The following is an 18,198-nucleotide window of genomic DNA, read 5'->3' as shown; positions in this document are numbered from 1 at the left end:
AAAATCTTTTTTTTAAATAAAAAAAAGGAAATTCCAAGTGAATAAAATAGTTTTCATTATTCATAGTATTTACAAAATATTTATATTCATTATTTATTGCGGGGTCAAATTGGGGAAAAATGTATATAAAGGAAATATAGAGGTGTAAAAGTCACATAAAATAATAAAATCTTTAAAATAATAATGAAAATTCTAATTTTGAAAATAAATATTATTTCAAATAATTTTTGTTTTTAATTGTAATTCATGTCAAATTATATTTAAAAATTGTTATCTAGTAATTACAAAAGATTTCAATTACATGTTTATTTTTAATTTATTATTTTATTTATTTTTATTTTAATTAATTTTTTTGAGAAGGCTGGGTTAAATAAAATAATTAATTAATAAAATATAGATTTTGTAATTATACAGGCTTTATAAATAATACAGATTTTTATAATAATACAGGACAGAAAAAATTGCATAAAAAATAAAAAAATTAATAAAATCTTAAAGTAATGCAAATTCTAATTGTGAATATATAAATAGTTTTATTATTTCAAACCATAAAAAGTGTACGTGTAAATTGTGTCAAATTATAATTAATAATCGATATCCAACAATTACGAAATATTTAAATTTATTTTTTACTTTTTTATAGAATGCAAAATAAAAAAAAATCTTATAACCTTTAAAAATATTAATTTTGTGAATATAAATACTTTTTATTATTTCAACTATAAAATATTTTTATTTGTGTTTGTAAAATAAAGTTTGTCGAATCCAGTAATTATGAAAGATTTCCATTGTATTTATTTATTTTATTATTTATTATTTTTTGTGGGGGAGGGTTTTTGTTCTTGTTTGTTTGTTGGATTTTAGATTAGTAAAATATATATTTTGTGGGAAAAAATATAAATTTTGTGATTTACAGGCCTTAAAATAATGAAATCTTTAAGAAATAAAAATCAAATTAAAATAATTTGTGTTTGTAATTGCAAATTGCTTCAAATTGTTTTTGAAAATCGTTATCCAGTAATTAAGGATGATTTAAATTTCAATATTTAGGTTATGTAACTATTTTATTGTGTAATCATTGTTTTTTTTTTTTTTTTTTTTTTTTTTGGAGGGGGGGGTGTATTTTGTTCTTGTCTGTTTGTTTATTTATTTATTGGATTTAATTCTGTTCTTTTCAGAATACAGGGTCAAATCTACATATATATTCACATACATTTTATATATATATAGGCCTATAAAATTGTTATTGAGTAATTATAAAAGATCGAAAAAAGTCAAGGTACCACATGAAAATTCATCGGAGGAAATAAATAGCAGGAACACTGCAAGACAAACAAGCAAAAAATGTTTTCCCAAGGCTTATTCATAGACTGCAGTATTCATCACTCACTTTATTTAAAAACAATGTAAGTGTAAATGGTTGAATGGTATGTTCCCATTTAGATAAACACAAGTGTGTTATGTGTTCCTTCATCTAGGAACATACCTGAGATTCTGGGTGCGTCTTGACCTTTGATCTATCAGATAAGTCACATCCAAGTGATAATCATCCTGCGCTTCCTGTGTCAGACGTTCATCATGTCCAATTTCTGAGAGGCTGTGTTGTGGTTATGACACAAGTATGCCTTCAGGAATGCCTGTGGAGTCGTCACGCATGTACAGCTTTTATTTCTTCTTAGTGGCCACTTGTGGTCGCCGACTTAAAAAACACAGCTGCGGCTTATTAAATAAACAACCGTATAACTAGCTGCACAGTATTTAGTGCAAAACTCTTATCAGCTGTCCACATAATCTACCGCTTTATTGCAGATATTTCAACATTCACACTTCTAATCCTTCTAGGAATCATAAATACTGTGGGGTAGCTCTGTAAAATAAATGTTTTACACAAATTGCCCTGTTTGAAACTGTATTTTACATAGATAAATGCAAAGATTGCTGCTAGTTAAATAGATAAGCAGATAAATGATATAAACGGTGCTTTTTTATGATCCCAAAGGTTAGTTTATTGAACTGTGTGATCAGTATTTTATTGCAGTGAGTTCAGTGATATGCTTCGCCATCTAGTGGACATTTTGGATCTTCTTATGTTAAAGCAAATCAATTGCAGCTGCAAAATCTGGACCACAAAAACAATTTGAAAATCTGGAATCTGAGGGTGCAAAAAATCTAAATATTGAGAAAATTGCCTTTAAAGTTGTCCAAAAGAAGTTCTTAGCAGTGCATATTACTAATCAAAATTGAAGTTTTGATAAATTTACAATAGAAAATTTACAAAATATCTTCATGAAACATGATCTTTACTTAATATCCTAATGATTTTCGGCATAAAAGAAAAATCGATAATTTTGACCCATACAGTGTATTTTTGGCTATTGCGACAAACATACCCGTGCTACTTCCAACAATAAATATCCAGTTTAATGTTTCATTTCCATATTGCATAACTTACCAGCCACAAAAGCAATTTAATGTCACCACAGTTTAAACATGCAGTAATGTAAGCAAACGCAACACAAATATGATCATCTCATTCACCAACAACTCATACACCAGTATATTGTACAAAGGAATATGATCAATATGTACAAGTGGAACTGAAGTAATGACTATAAACTTTTACCACATATTGCATATTCACTATGGAAGCCGTTTCCACCATGGTGTGAAGAAAAATGAACCCTTGACCTCACAATTCTGAGAAAAACTGTCAGATCTGTAAGATATAAAGGCTTTTTTTCTTCCAATTCTGAGTTTTTGTTGAACAATTCCGTCTTTTCTCACAAAAAGTCTTTTCCTGAGGTAGAAACAAGCTTCCATAATTCACACTTTTAAAACGACATTCAAACAATAAATAAATAAGATCATGACAGGTTATTTGTTTTTAAACAGTATAAATAAGTCATTTTTTGCAAACGGAGTTAAATTAGAACAAGGAAGACAAAGAACAACGGAAAAAAAGAAGAAAAATGGGACACTGATTCCCTTCATTCAGTTTTGTTTTATACAGAGTGGTGGAAGTCTCTGTACATACTGTTTCATTTCCAAAAAATGAAAATTCTGTCATGAATTGATTACTCTTATGTTGCTCTAAACCCATGAGACATTCATTCATCTTGGGAACACAATGTAAGATATGTTTGATGAAGTCCGAGAGCAGGGTTGCCAGGTCTTCACAACAAAACCTGTCCAACTGCCACTCAAAACTAGCCCAGTCGCATTTCGAGGGGGGGTCCCCAGTACAATTTTCATTCCGGGGGCTAAATATAACATTATTGGACATGGAAAAACAACCCACAGCAACAGTGTTAAAGGGGAAACCGTGGGAAAACCGTGGACTTGGCAACACTGTTCGAGAGCTTTCGGATTCCTGCATAGACAGCGACGCAGCTGACACGTTCAAGATCCAGAAAGGTAGTAGGAACATTGTTAAAATAGTCTATGTGACATCAGTGGTTTAACATGAGTTGAAGACTAAGACGGATGAGAAGAAACTGCTAAACAAATTTGTTCTCATAGCTTCATAAAATTATGGTTGAACCACTGATCTTACATGGACTAATTAAACAATGTCCTTACTACCTTTCTAGGACTTGAACGTGGCAGTTGCGTTGCTGTCTATGCAGGGTCAGAAAGCTCTTGGATTTCATCAAAAATATCTTCATTTGTGTTCCAAAGATGAACGAAGGTCTTACAGATATGGAAAGACATGAGGATGAGTAATTAATGACAGAATTCTCATTTTTTGGTAGAACTATCTCTTTATCTGGCTTCCCAGTGTCCCTTATACTCTCTCATCCATCCATTCATTGCTTTGGTGCCACTCTCCCATACTTCCCACATCTCCCAGCATTCTTCTATTGCTGTCTCCTCCAACGGTTTTGGGGTTTCTCCTGGGATTTCTCCTGGGGTTTCTCCTGGGGTTTCACCTTGGTTTCTACAGCCACCTCTGCTTTGGATTCCCGTTTCTCTGCCAGACTGCTGAGCAAAGCTGGCAGGTCATCTGTGATAGCCTTCTCGATCTTCTCCAGCAGGCATCCGCCTGACCAGCTGCAGTATGAGGAGAGGAGCTTAAAGCCGCTGGGAGGATTGACTCCAAAGAAGTCCCGATACGCCTCGGGGTCTGGCAAGTCAAACTTACTCACATTGGTCTTGGCCAAAATGGACTTGAAGATGTAGAACTTGTCAGGGTCACTGACTATATCATTGAAGACCTCATGTGGGTCACTGAACCAGCCCAGCTTCTCATGATACGTCTGGAGGTAGCGGTCGACCAGGAGGGCATGGATGCGCACGCGAATGGCGTGCTGGCGAATAAACGCGATTTTGTTTTCCAGACGATTCTCGATGACTTGATTTAGGTCCTCCAGTAGAGAGATCTCCTCACGTTTAAAAAGGTCTCTATTAGTGTCCAGAGCATAATCCTGTGGCCAAAATGAGCTCACGTAGACACGTGGTGGCTCTGTCACGTTAATCAAAGGTGCCATGCTCCAGAAGAGGGCGCCGTATACGCGCATTAGGTTTTGGGTTGTTATGCTGTCAGCTTTGTTGAGGATGATACGGATCTGTGACTCGCGTCCTTTCATCTGTCTGAACAGCATTTCAAGTTCTAATCCGACGTCCAGTTTGGTTGGGTCAAACACCAGGAAGATAAGATCGGCACGGTCGATAAACCACTGGCACACTTCGCTGTAGGGGTAACCTAAAAGAAAAAAAGTTTCAAATGTGTAAATAATGTACAAAGTCTGAATGTTTTAGTTATGCTAAGTATTTGTACTCGGTGTATTCTTATCTTTTAGGGTTTAAACTGATTCTTATTCAGAACTGGATCTATAAAAAATGAACTCTTCCCCCAATGCCATATGAAAACACTACTTAACACTCAAAACTAACTAGTTGCTGACTGGTTGTTTGTGTAACAATGTGTAGTTAAAGATACAGGCCTACCTTATGTGTTCTGTCAGAAGTATTTCAAAAATATTAAATGACACAATACAGTTCAAGTTTGGGTAGTTTTACCCAAAACTTAAGTTTTATTTCAAATTAAGATATTTTTGATGAAATCCAAGTTTTCTGACCCTCCACAGACAGCAGTCCAACTACCACATTCAAGACCCAGAAAGGTAGTAAGGACATCTATAAAATAGTCAATCAGTTGTTCGTAATGTTATGAAGCTACGAGAATACTTTTTGTATGCAAAAGAAAAACTGAAATAACGACTTCTTTTAAACAATTTATTTTCTTCCGTGTCAGTTTTTGAGAGTACCGCAACAAAATTGTTGAATGAAGCCGTTATTTTTTCTTGGCACTCAAAAACTTTTCTTGTGGCTTCATAACATTATAGTTGAACCACTGATGTCAAATGGAATATTTTAACAATGTTCTTACTACCTTTCGGGGCCTTAAACATGTAAGTTGCATTGTTTTTGCAGGGTTAGAAAGCTCTCAGATTTCATCAAATATATCTTACTTTGTGTTCTGAAAATGAACAAAGATCTTACGGGTTTGGAACGACTTTCATTTTCATTTTTGGGTAAACTAATCCTTTAAATGTCCTAAAAGAATCATAAATGGAATTGTTGAGCATCAGAAATGGTCTTTCTGATGCTCAAGTTTTTTTATCTTTGTGAATTCTCTGTGAATGCTATATTCTCACCTCTTTCTTGCTGTTTGCGGTTCTCAATGATTCCAGGTGTGTCCACAAAGGTGACGCGCTCCAGGAGTTTGTGCGGCATCTCGATTCCCACTAGCTTCTCCAAGAACCCCTGACCAAACTTCTCCAGTGGTGAGAAAGAGCGGGAACTGTCTGCTGCCATGACAATGCCCTCAATGGTGCGAACCTTTTCACCGTGCATCAGTACAGTGTATTCTGAAGTTGTAGGCTCAGCCCCTGAGAAAGCAAAAGAAAGCGAGATTAAGGAACCTAGGAGAACTAGCTCATTAAATTTTATATTCATTTGATGAAGGATGGGTTACCAGTGTAAAGCTGTTGTGAAGAGTCGTCGAGCCCCAGAAGATAATTGATCATGGAAGACTTGCCAACGCTCCAAGGACCCAGGAACAGCACCATGGGCTTAGAGGTGATCTCTGCATCTGAATAATGTGAAAGAAACATGAGGGTTCATTTAAATCTATTTCTTGCTAGAAGAACATTAGTCTGGAATGACGTTGTAAAACCGAATCCAATATCAAAAGACGTTACCTGACACTTCATGCTGCCGGAGCTCATTGTATTTGTAGGCCTTGTCCATGGGTTTAATTGCAGTGTTGTAGACGTGCTGCAGCTTCTTCAGAGCAGCTACGTGAGGTAGAGTTGATGAAATTAGATGAGTAGGTATAAAAAAGGAAATACAAAAGCTGAATATACTTCATAAGTTACTTATTTACCATTTAGAGATATTAGTGAAGCTAAAATGGGATTGGTCAAAGGAGAAGTTCACTTCCAGAATGAAAATTTCCTGATAATTTACTCACCCCCATGTCATCCAGGATGTTCATGTCTTTCTTTCTTCAGTCGAAAAGAAATTAAGGTTTTTGAGGAAAACATTCCAGGATTTTTCTAAATATAGTGGACTTAAATGGGAGCCAATGGGCTGAAGGTCCAAAGACGTTGGACAATTTTGAAGTTCAAGGAGAAATTGAGTTTTTCGCCTTACCCTACCTTTTTTAACCAAAGTACACAAGCGAAGAACTAACCATGTGTGACCTTTCCAACATGATAATGCAATGCATGAAGACGATAAGACCGTTATTTCTCGGCTGGGATCATGTAGAGCCCTTTGAAGCTGCATTGAAACTGCAGTTTGGACCTTCAACATCAAAAATCCAGGAATGTTTTCCTCAAAAAAACTTAATTTCTTTGCAATTGAAGAAAGAAAGACATCTTGGATGACATGAAGGTGAGTAATTTATCAGGAAATTTTCATTCTGGAAGTGAACCTCTCCAGGCCTGATACATATTCCAGTTTGATAATACTTTTTTCATTATTTCTTTGAAAATGACTCACCGACAAATTCCCGTGAAGGTTCAGCAGTTGCCAGACGCAGCGTCTCTTCGATGTGAGACCGATCTCTTGTGGCAGGACCTGAGGGGGTTGTTTTCTTCACTGCCAGAGAAAAACAGCCAGTCAAAATCAGCATAAAACATGAAGCTCATATCATCATGACATTTTCTTTCTTGTGGACCCACAAAACAACGTTGTTATTATTATTTTGCCATTTCTAACACTGATTTTAAAATGCACTTTACATTTCACTTTCTAAGTAATAACCTTTTTGGTTATTTTTATATAATTTTGCTTTAATTTATTCTTCACAGGCAGCTAAAATATCTGTTGTGGAACCAAAGGACCAGATTTACATCTGACGTAAACACGATCTCTGAGGAAAGAAGCTGCATCTGTATTTACACAAGAATCACAATCACAGGAAACAATGTATCAGCTCAATGTGTTGCTTGTTTATTTTACTGCACAGCTAAAAGTTAAAAAAGACCAGTTTAGTTGTGGTTTTATGCTGCAACGCTAGCTTTATCAGCCATATTACCAGCATCATATGTGACCCTGGACCACAAAACCAGTCTAAAGTAGCACGGGTAGATTTGTAGCAATAGCCAGAAACACATCGTATGGGACAAAATTATATTTTTTTCTTTTAGGCCAAAAATCATTAGGATATCAAGTAAAGAACATTTTCCATGAAAATATTATGTAAATTTCCAACCGTAAATATTTACAGTTTAAGTTATTTTTTGATTAGAAATATGCATTGCTAAGAACTTAATTTGGACAACTTTAAAGGTGATTTTCTCAATATTTTGATTTTTTGCATCCTCAGATTACAGATTTTTAAACAGTTGTATCTCAGCCAAATATTGTCCTATCCTAACAAACCAAACATTAAATCTCAATTTCAAAAAAAATTACCCTTATGACTGGTTTTGTAATCTCCAAAAGAGATTACAACTGTCATGTTAGGTCCATCTACTCTGACATCAGCCATCTATTTGAAGCCAGTCAAACACAATCAACATTCTATTAAAAGCATCTGAAACATTTCTTCCCTATTACAAAACTGTCCTCCATGTCGGCCAGAGAACATATTGTTATGAATGGCAGTGGACTTGTGCCAATGGTTATTTCTGTTGGGTTATTTTGGTGGTGGGTTTATTCCTGTGCCACCTTCCACCAAAAGTATCAGGTGGAGAGAGAAGCACGAGGAACTGACTTTTATAGTAGTGTCCTACTCTGCCCTCTGGTGACGGGACAACCGTATAGCACAGAGATCTCCAACCCTGCTCCTGGACAGGTACTATCCTGCAAACTTCAGTTCCCACCCTGGTCCAACACACCCGTCTGTAATTATCTAGTAACCCAGAACACCTTGATTAGCTGGTTTAGGTGTGTTTGATTGGGGTTAGAGATGAAATCTGGAGGACGGTAGATCTCCAGGAATCTCCAATTCGTGTGATTGAATCTTTTGTCCTCACACATGACTCTAATTCGAAAATTTAACATTATCTTGTTTCATATTAACATCAAATGTCCAATATTATGCTGACTGAATTTTGTTGTACCTTTCGTAGATGCTTTGGTTGCTGCTGCATCATCTGACACTTCTTCCACCGTTGCTTCTTCAGCAGGTGCAGAAACATCTTCTTGGACCATAATTTGTTCTGGAGTTGGTACCTCCTGGGCTAATTCCTCAACCTCTTCAACAGCATCTGCAACCAATTCCTCAGCTGCTTCCGTTTCCACCATTTCTACAGATTCTTCTGGTTCTTCTTCGTCAACTTCAGATGCTTCTTCTTCCTCTGTTACAGCTTCCTCTTCTTCAGCTTCTTCCTCTGTTACCTCTTCTGATTTCTCTTCAGGCTCAGAAACCTCCTCACCCTCACTTGCCTCTTCTTGAATCTGAAGAACCTCCTCTTCTTCAACTACCTCCTCTTCAGTCTGAGAAAGTTCCTCTTCTTCACCTGCTTCATCTTCAGTCTGAAGAACCTCCTCTTCAGTCTGAGAATCTTCCTCATCGTCCTCTTCCACAGACTGCTCTACCATTTGTGATTCTACATCACTGTCTTCCTCTGAGATCTCCTCCTCCTGCATGTCAACTTCCTCCTCCACCACTTCATTTGATTCATCTGACTCAGTGTCTGAATCCTCCTCCTGTGCCTCCTCCTCAAATATTTCTTCAGAAGAGGTCTGCTCTTGACTCAACTCTTCAGATTTCTCTTCTGAAACAATCTCCTCCTCCTCTTCGTCCTCATTAGAGCTGACATCTTCTGCCGTGGTGTCAATGTGTGCACCAGTGCCGCAGGGTTGACACACAGGTCTGTTCGGGGCAGGAGTGTCATTGGAGGAGCTCTGGCTTATATCCTCTGTGCCGTCACAACAGTTGAAGAGCTCGCCTTCAGACTTCAGCTTGAGCGGCACAAGAGGCTCACTCTCAGACTCCACTGCATCTGCAGAAGAAAAACAATAATATTAACCTAAATGTGATGCAATGTATCTCAGCACATTCACACAGAATGAAGGATAAATCAGTTGGGTAATTGATTTGGTACTCTGTTTAGGCCGTGTTAAAGTTTGTAGTAAAGTTGCCTCTCAATATTTCAACCAAACAAAATTTATATATTTCTACACTAGCATTGTTTTTGGTCATAGTGAAGTACGTCCACACTGCTGACATGTTCACCTATTGTAGGCTTATCCATGTCATATGCACAAAACAGATGCTGACGTAGTCATAACATGTCATCAGAGAAATGCTGTTTTAGTCAATGATTTTGGCCCTCCAAAAGTTATTTTTTTGCTAAATGTTTTTTGTTTGATTCCCGAAATTCCAGTGCATCACTAGTTCAAATCACATCACTGCTTTCTACACAAGTGTGCTGCACATGTCCTGAAAAGTGAAGCCAAAATATTTTACCATCTGGTGGCTGGCTTCAGTATAGGTCATGTAAACTCATTTAAAATTAATTTTTCCCAAAGATGGTTTCCATCATTTTGAGTAGTTCTTATCATGCTGATGTTCATCTTTCTTATAAGTTTGCCTTTAGTTAGTTATTTGATGCTATAAAAATGGGGTGTGGTGTCATGATTGTGAGCTTTTGATTGGGTCTGTGGGAGTCTACGCAGAACTTTGATACCGTGGCACCACCTCACAATCTCTACAGCGTAGATTCTAACTCCAAATGAATCGCTACTGTGCAGACTCAGGCTCCAAATTAATTGCTACTGAGCAGACTCAGACTCCAAATGAATTACTACAGAGAAGACTCAAGCTCCAAACAAATCCCTACTGCGCAGACTCAGGCTCCAAATGAATCACTACTGCACAGACTCAGACTCCAAACTAATCACTAATGTGCAGACTCAAGCTCCAAACGAATCGCTACTGTGCTGACTCAAGCTCCAAACGAATCGCTACTGTGCTGACTCAAGCTCCAAACGATTCACTACTGCACAGACTCAAGCTCCAAACGAAGGACTACTGTGCTGACTCAAGCTCCAAACGAATCACTACTGCACAGACTCAAGCTCCAAACGATTCACTACTGCACAGACTCAAGCTCCAAACGAAGGACTACTGTGCTGACTCAAGCTCCAAACGATTCACTACTGCACAGACTCAAGCTCCAAACGATTCACTACTGCACAGACTCAAGCTCCAAACGATTCACTACTGCACAGACTCAAGCTCCAAACGATTCACTACTGCACAGACTCAAGCTCCAAACGATTCACTACTGCACAGACTCAAGCTCCAAACGAAGGACTACTGTGCTGACTCAAGCTCCAAACGATTCACTACTGCACAGACTCAAGCTCCAAACGAAGGACTACTGTGCTGACTCAAGCTCCAAACGAATCACTACTGCACAGACTCAAGCTCCAAACGATTCACTACTGCACAGACTCAAGCTCCAAACGAAGGACTACTGTGCTGACTCAAGCTCCAAACGATTCACTACTGCACAGACTCAAGCTCCAAACGAAGGACTACTGTGCTGACTCAAGCTCCAAACGATTCACTACTGCACAGACTCAAGCTCCAAACGAAGGACTACTGTGCTGACTCAAGCTCCAAACGATTCACTACTGCACAGACTCAAGCTCCAAACGAAGGACTACTGTGCTGACTCAAGCTCCAAACGAATCACTACTGCACAGACTCAAGCTCCAAACGAAGGACTACTGTGCTGACTCAAGCTCCAAACGATTCACTACTGCACAGACTCAAGCTCCAAACGAAGGACTACTGTGCTGACTCAAGCTCCAAACGATTCACTACTGCACAGACTCAAGCTCCAAACGATTCACTACTGCACAGACTCAAGCTCCAAACGATTCACTACTGCACAGACTCAAGCTCCAAACGATTCACTACTGCACAGACTCAAGCTCCAAACGATTCACTACTGCACAGACTCAAGCTCCAAACGAAGGACTACTGTGCTGACTCAAGCTCCAAACGATTCACTACTGCACAGACTCAAGCTCCAAACGAAGGACTACTGTGCTGACTCAAGCTCCAAACGATTCACTACTGCACAGACTCAAGCTCCAAACGAAGGACTACTGTGCTGACTCAAGCTCCAAACGAATCACTACTGCACAGACTCAAGCTCCAAACGATTCACTACTGCACAGACTCAAGCTCCAAACGAAGGACTACTGTGCTGACTCAAGCTCCAAACGATTCACTACTGCACAGACTCAAGCTCCAAACGAAGGACTACTGTGCTGACTCAAGCTCCAAACGATTCACTACTGCACAGACTCAAGCTCCAAACGATTCACTACTGCACAGACTCAAGCTCCAAACGAAGGACTACTGTGCTGACTCAAGCTCCAAACGAATCACTACTGCACAGACTCAAGCTCCAAACGAAGGACTACTGTGCTGACTCAAGCTCCAAACGATTCACTACTGCACAGACTCAAGCTCCAAACGAAGGACTACTGTGCTGACTCAAGCTCCAAACGAATCACTACTGCACAGACTCAGACTCCAAACTAATCACTACTGTGCTGACTCAAGCTCCAAACGAATCACTACTACACAGACTTAGGCTCCAAACAAATCACTCCAGTGCAGATTCAGGCTCCAAACAAATCGCTACTGCGCAGACTCAGACCCAAAATGAATCACTACTGCGCAGACTCGGACTCCAAACGAATCGCTACTGCGCAGACTCGGACTCCAAACAAATCGCTACTGCGCAGACTCGGACTCCAAACAAATCGCTACTGCGCAGACTCGGGCTCCAAACGAATCGCTACTGTGCAGACTCAGACTCCAAACAAATCGCTACTGTGCAGACTCAGGCTCCAAACGAATCACTACTGCGCAGATTCTGGCTCCAAACTAATCGTTACTGCGCAGACTCGGGCTCCAAACAAATTGCTACTGTGCAGACTCAGGCTCCAAACGTATCACTACTGCGCAGACTCGGGCTCCAAACAAATCGCTACTGTGCAGACTCAGGCTCCAAACGAATCACTACTGCGCAGATTCGGGCTCCAAACGAATCGCTACTGCGCAGACTCGGACTCCAAACAAATCGCTACTGCGCAGACTCGGACTCCAAACAAATCGCTACTGCGCAGACTCGGACTCCAAACAAATCGCTACTGCGCAGACTCGGACTCCAAACAAATCGCTACTGCGCAGACTCGGACTCCAAACAAATCGCTACTGCGCAGACTCGGGCTCCAAACGAATCGCTACTGCGCAGACTCGGGCTCCAAATGAATCGTTACTGCGCAGACTCGGACTCCAAACAAATCGCTACTGCGCAGAATCAGGCTCCAAACGAATCGCTACTGCGCAGACTCGGACTCCAAACGAATCGCTACTGCGCAGACTTAGGCTCCAAATGAATCTCTACTGCGCAGACTCAGGCTCCAAATGAATCTCTACTGCCCAGACTCGGGCTCCAAACGAATCGCTACTGCGCAGACTCGGGCTCCAAATGATTCTCTACTGCGCAGACTCGGGCTCCAAACGATTCGCTACTGCGCAGACTCGGGCTCCAAACGAATCGCTACTGCCCAGACTCGGGCTCCAAACGAATCGCTACTGCGCAGACTCGGGCTCCAAATGATTCTCTACTGCGCAGACTCGGGCTCCAAACGAATCGCTACTGCCCAGACTCGGGCTCCAAACGAATCGCTACTGCGCAGACTCGGGCTCCAAACGAATCGCTACTGCGCAGACTCGGGCTCCAAATGATTCTCTACTGCGCAGACTCAGGCTCCAAACGAATCGCTACTGCCCAGACTCGGGCTCCAAACGAATCGCTACTGCGCAGACTCGGGCTCCAAATGATTCTCTACTGTGCAGACTCGGGCTCCAAATGATTCTCTACTGCCCAGACTCGGGCTCCAAACGAATCGCTACTGCGCAGACTCGGGCTCCAAATGATTCTCTACTGCGCAGACTCAGGCTCCAAATGATTCGCTACTGCGCAGACTCAGGCTCCAAATGATTCGCTACTGCGCAGACTCAGGCTCCAAATGATGCGCTACTGTGCAAACTCGGGCTCCAAACGAATCGCTACTGCGCAGACTCGGGCTCCAAATGAATCACTACTGCACAGACTCAGACCCCAAATGATGGCTTTGGCTTCAGTTTTCTATAGTGGAAGGAAGTGGAGATGTGTCATCCACATTTTTTTTACAGTGACATAACATCTCTGAAGTTAAGTATCTCACACTGTACGTATAGAACATTAGCATGTAGCATTCAGGGTTGGAGACAGTCCCAAACCTGTTCCTGGAGATCTGCCTTCCTGGAGAGTTCAGTGCAAACCCTGCTCCAACACACCTGTCTGTAATTATGAAGTGTTTCTGAAGATCTTAATTAGCTGGTTCATGTGCGTTTAATTAGGTTTAGAGATAAACTTTGCAGGAAGGCAAAGAAACCCCTGATCAACAACATCACAGTAACTCAACTAAATACAACAGAACCATAGTCACTATCCTCATTCAATAGTATAGCTGTAAAAATGTGGTTTACGGATTCGAACAACGTGACTTGGTGGTAGAGCTGTTTTGGTGCGAATGTGTGAGTCTGGGGCGATGACCCATCTCTGTGATTCATGCGGCAATGAATGCTCTCGATGAGAGCTAAATGCTTTTCATGTGAATCACATCCTGAAATAGGGAGCAGAGCTGGCAGGAGAAGAGAACGCCAAGTCCTTTCTGTTCATGTGGACCATCAGAGCAAGGTTTATTTTTCATACTGTCCTCCGGCACGGCAGCAGGCGGCTCTGATAAAGGTGTTAGCATGGCGGCTTTGTACCAGATTTCCACCTCTAGTTTTAATGTCAAATGCTTCCATTGGAAAGTACAGCTCTGTTTTCATGCAAATATTTAGCAAATTGTAAATACTAATACATTCATTTGTAGACTGACATAATTTTCCAATTTTTGCAGACCAAACACATCCATTTCAAAGGCCTACAAAATGTAATTCATAAAATGCACTTTTTCGGCAATTACTCTCAAAAGACAAACCCTTAATTCATTTAAAGTGCTTTAGCCATACATTTACGCAACAGTTCAACAACATACTGACAGTAGAGGGCACCAGCGTCTATAGTTAGTTCAGATAAACCTCTTCCACCTTTGGCATTTGACCACTTGCTTGTAAAAACTCTCTCTTGACAGGCTTATGTGTTCCTTAGAAGTCTCTAATTAATTGAATTGGCTCTAGTCAACGTAAATGCGATATGTTTCGTACACTTACACACATGCTCACCCACCCAAGAGAGTTGTATTTAGGCCAAAGACATAGTGCAAGAGTGTCATCAATGCAACCTCGAGTCATTTTGAATGCCTAAGGCCATGTTACTGTCTTCTTACACAACCTCTTTATTTAAATGTGACTGAAATAGAAAGGCTGATTATTATGTGCTAAAGAACTTGAGAGTTGGAACAGCTCATATTCATATGGTATTCAACCTTTCTGATTTAATTAAATTAGAGCCTGTTCTAGTGGTTGAAAGGAGCAGCAATATTACGCTCTCCAAGGACCATCTCTATCCACACAGGTATTGTTTTGCAGACAATGGCTGGGGAGTTTTCGGTCACAGTGGAGAAGGGAAATTTGTTTGTGTACTAATTTTCCAGTGTCTCAGGTGTCTCCTTTTGAAGTAATACCACCCGAACTGGTAAATTACCCCAATATGAAACCAACCAACAACATATTTGATAATAGAAGATCATGTGCATTTTTCTAGTAAGGTCTAAGTGACGCAAACCAGCCCCTTCCCCCTTCAACAGCATGTTCTGAGGTGAGGACAGGAATTGACAGGTGCTCGATCCCAAGTCCCAGGTCTTCATGACACAAATAGCCTACGCTGAGAGGAGTTTCTCTGCTTTTATCTGCTAAAGTGACATTTCTCTGCAGCTTCTGTGTAAATGTTTCCTTCTGATATCACTGAAGTTTTCATATCTACAGTGATATATCAAAAAAAAAAAAAAAAGCTTTGGTCACTATGCAAAACTTAGGCCTAAGGACTTGACTGACATGATTTTCATGATGTTCATTTTTGTTACGTTTCCAATGCAGACGAAATACTTAGAACATGTTTCCTTGCATTACTGCTGAGTGCAAAATATACAGTGCAATCAACGTAGTCTGATTCAACACCAAATGATTTATATGTTCTTTATGTTCATTAATATGACCAGAGAAGTCTGATTCTCGACTAATAGAGTCTTTTGAGACAATTCTGTTTACTGAATCAAATCATAATTTGATCTGTGAAGTCTGATTCTGGAGTGAATGATTCTTATGAGCCAGTTCTCTTTAGTGAATCAAATCATAATTTGACCAGTAAAGTCTGATTCTAGATTGAATACTCTCATGCGCTGGTTCTTTTTAGAGAATTAAATTATAATCTGACCAGTAAAGTCTGATTCTTGAGTGAATGACTCTTATGAGCCGGTTCTTTTTAGTGAATCAAAACATAATCTGTCCACTTAAGTTCGATTCTTGACTAAATGATTGTTGTGAGCTGGTTCTTTTTAGTGAATCAATCATAATTTGACCACTGAGATCTGCTTCTTGAGTGAATGAATCTTATGAACCGGATCTTTTTAGTGAATCAAATGATTATTTGAGCAGTAAAGTTTGATTCTCTAGTAAATGACTCTCATGAGCTGGTTCTTTTCAGTGAATCGAAACATAATCTGACCAGTGAAGTTCGATTCTTGAGTAAATAATTCTTGTGAGCTGGTTCTTTTTAGTGAATCAATCATAATTTGACCACTGAGATCTGCTTCTTGAGTGAATGACTCTTATGAGCCGGTTCTTTTTAGTGAATCAAAACATAATCTGTCCACTTAAGTTCGATTCTTGACTAAATGATTGTTGTGAGCTGGTTCTTTTTAGTGAATCAATCATAATTTGACCACTGAGATCTGCTTCTTGAGTGAATGAATCTTATGAACCGGATCTTTTTAGTGAATCAAATGATTATTTGAGCAGTAAAGTTTGATTCTCTAGTAAATGACTCTCATGAGCTGGTTCTTTTCAGTGAATCGAAACATAATCTGACCAGTGAAGTTCGATTCTTGAGTAAATAATTCTTGTGAGCTGGTTCTTTTTAGTGAATCAATCATTATTTGACCACTGAGATCTGCTTCTTGAGTGATTTAATCTTATGAACCGGTTCTTTTTTGTGAATCAAATTATATTCTTTTTAGTGAATCAAATGATTATTTGACCAGTGAAGTCTGACTCTCCAGTAAATGACTCTCATGAGCTGGTTCTTTTCAGTGAATCGAAACATAATCTGACCAGTGAAGTTCGATTCTTGAGTAAATGACTCTTATGAGCTGGTTCTTTTTAGTGAATCAATTATAATTTGACCAGTGAGATCTGCTTCTTGAGTGAATGAATCTCATGAACCGGTTCTTTTTTGTGAATCAAATCATATTCTTTTTAGTGAATCAAATGATTATTTGACCATTGAAGTCTGATTCTCCAGTAAATGACTCTTATGAGCCGGTTCTCTTTTGTGAATCAAAACATAATCTGACCAGTGAAGTTCGATTATTGAGGAAATGGTTCTTGTGAGCTGGTTTCAAATCATGAATCAAAATCATAACACAACCTGTGAAATCTAAGATATATTGCCTTTTTTATTGTTTTACATTTATTATTGAAATTATCTCATAATTTGATAACAGCACTGTATTTAGTTTTTTCTTATATTTTTTTAAATAATTATTTATAATAATAATTATCTTTTTTAAAGTTTCCAATCAAGACCAATAGAAACACAAATAATTGCTTTATCATTGCTTTAGATTTGCTTACAGACTATTTGTATTCCAATGTATCTATTTGGTAAAACCCTATCTCTTGAGAAACCATGACTATTTTATGAGGTGATGATTTAGTATAAATTTGTATGATATGACTGAAGTAAATATATAGAAGTCAGAGTGTGTTGATTTGGTTTGATGTGTTTGTTTATGCATGGCTATGTTTTAATATACCTAATGCAACTTGCTGATGTAAGTATTGTGTGTGTGTGTGTGTGTGTGTGTGTGTGTGTGTGTGTGTGTGTGTGTGTGTGTGTGTGTGTGTGTGTGTGTGTGTGTGTGTGTGTGCGTGTGTGTGTTTTATTTGATTGTATAGCAACTGTCTGTCTTGTTTGTAATGTCTGCGTGTGATTGGCTGGTGTGAGTGAACTGTAACAGGGAAAGCCCCGGTGCTAAATCAGGCCACATACAGTAGCACGGCAGGACAGAGGCTTTAAGTCTTACTGTTAACATAATGGTTGCCCCTACAAGGCCTGCAAGACAAAAATAAATAGTGATTGAGACAGTAGCGTTGTGACAGCAGCTGCGGACTGTAAGCATATATGCGGATAGAAAGTACAAGGGGGGCGTGTTAGCAGAGCGGAGCCGTGAAGCATGACCACGCAAGTGCGCGACGAACAGTGTCTGATTTCATGGTGCACTCTAGGCCTGACCACCTGACAGTGCAGACGCAGAAGGAGATCAAGAACAATGCAAGGACAGACAGGAATAATACAGGAGGAAGCTACAGTCTCTAATTATTTCACCAAGAGTTACCGGTTTTCTTTGACTACTGAGAGAAAGCCAACAACGGTTTCCCATTGATTGCAATTTTGAGCAAAGGATTCCAACTATTATCAACTATTAGAACCAGAT

General features: G+C 39.4%; 1 protein-coding gene across 2 annotated transcripts in view; it reads right to left on the bottom strand.

Annotated features, from left to right (window-relative positions):
* Positions 1–2,403: 2,403 nt before the first annotated feature.
* The window catches only part of LOC141339093 (sarcalumenin-like), an 18,565-nt gene continuing 2,770 nt past the window's right edge, over positions 2,404–18,198 (bottom strand). Inside the window, exons 2-7 of one of the 2 annotated variants that reach the window (XM_073844725.1) lie at positions 8,577–9,461; positions 7,009–7,107; positions 6,204–6,299; positions 5,978–6,094; positions 5,658–5,891; positions 2,404–4,702 (exon numbers count right to left, since the gene is read on the bottom strand). In XM_073844725.1, the coding sequence (XP_073700826.1) occupies positions 3,858–4,702; positions 5,658–5,891; positions 5,978–6,094; positions 6,204–6,299; positions 7,009–7,107; positions 8,577–9,461 (2,276 nt within the window). In that variant the 3' untranslated portion in view covers positions 2,404–3,857. Of the gene's footprint in view, positions 4,703–5,657; positions 5,892–5,977; positions 6,095–6,203; positions 6,300–7,008; positions 7,112–8,576; positions 9,462–18,198 lie in introns of both variants that reach the window. The other variant, XM_073844724.1, reaches the window with a different exon arrangement.

This window comes from Garra rufa, chromosome 7 (genome assembly GCF_049309525.1).
Source record: "Garra rufa chromosome 7, GarRuf1.0, whole genome shotgun sequence".
In the NCBI taxonomy this organism is placed as follows: Eukaryota; Metazoa; Chordata; class Actinopteri; order Cypriniformes; family Cyprinidae; genus Garra; species Garra rufa.
The sequence above is the reverse complement of the archived record's forward strand: the minus strand, read 5'-3'. Positions and strand labels throughout refer to the sequence as shown.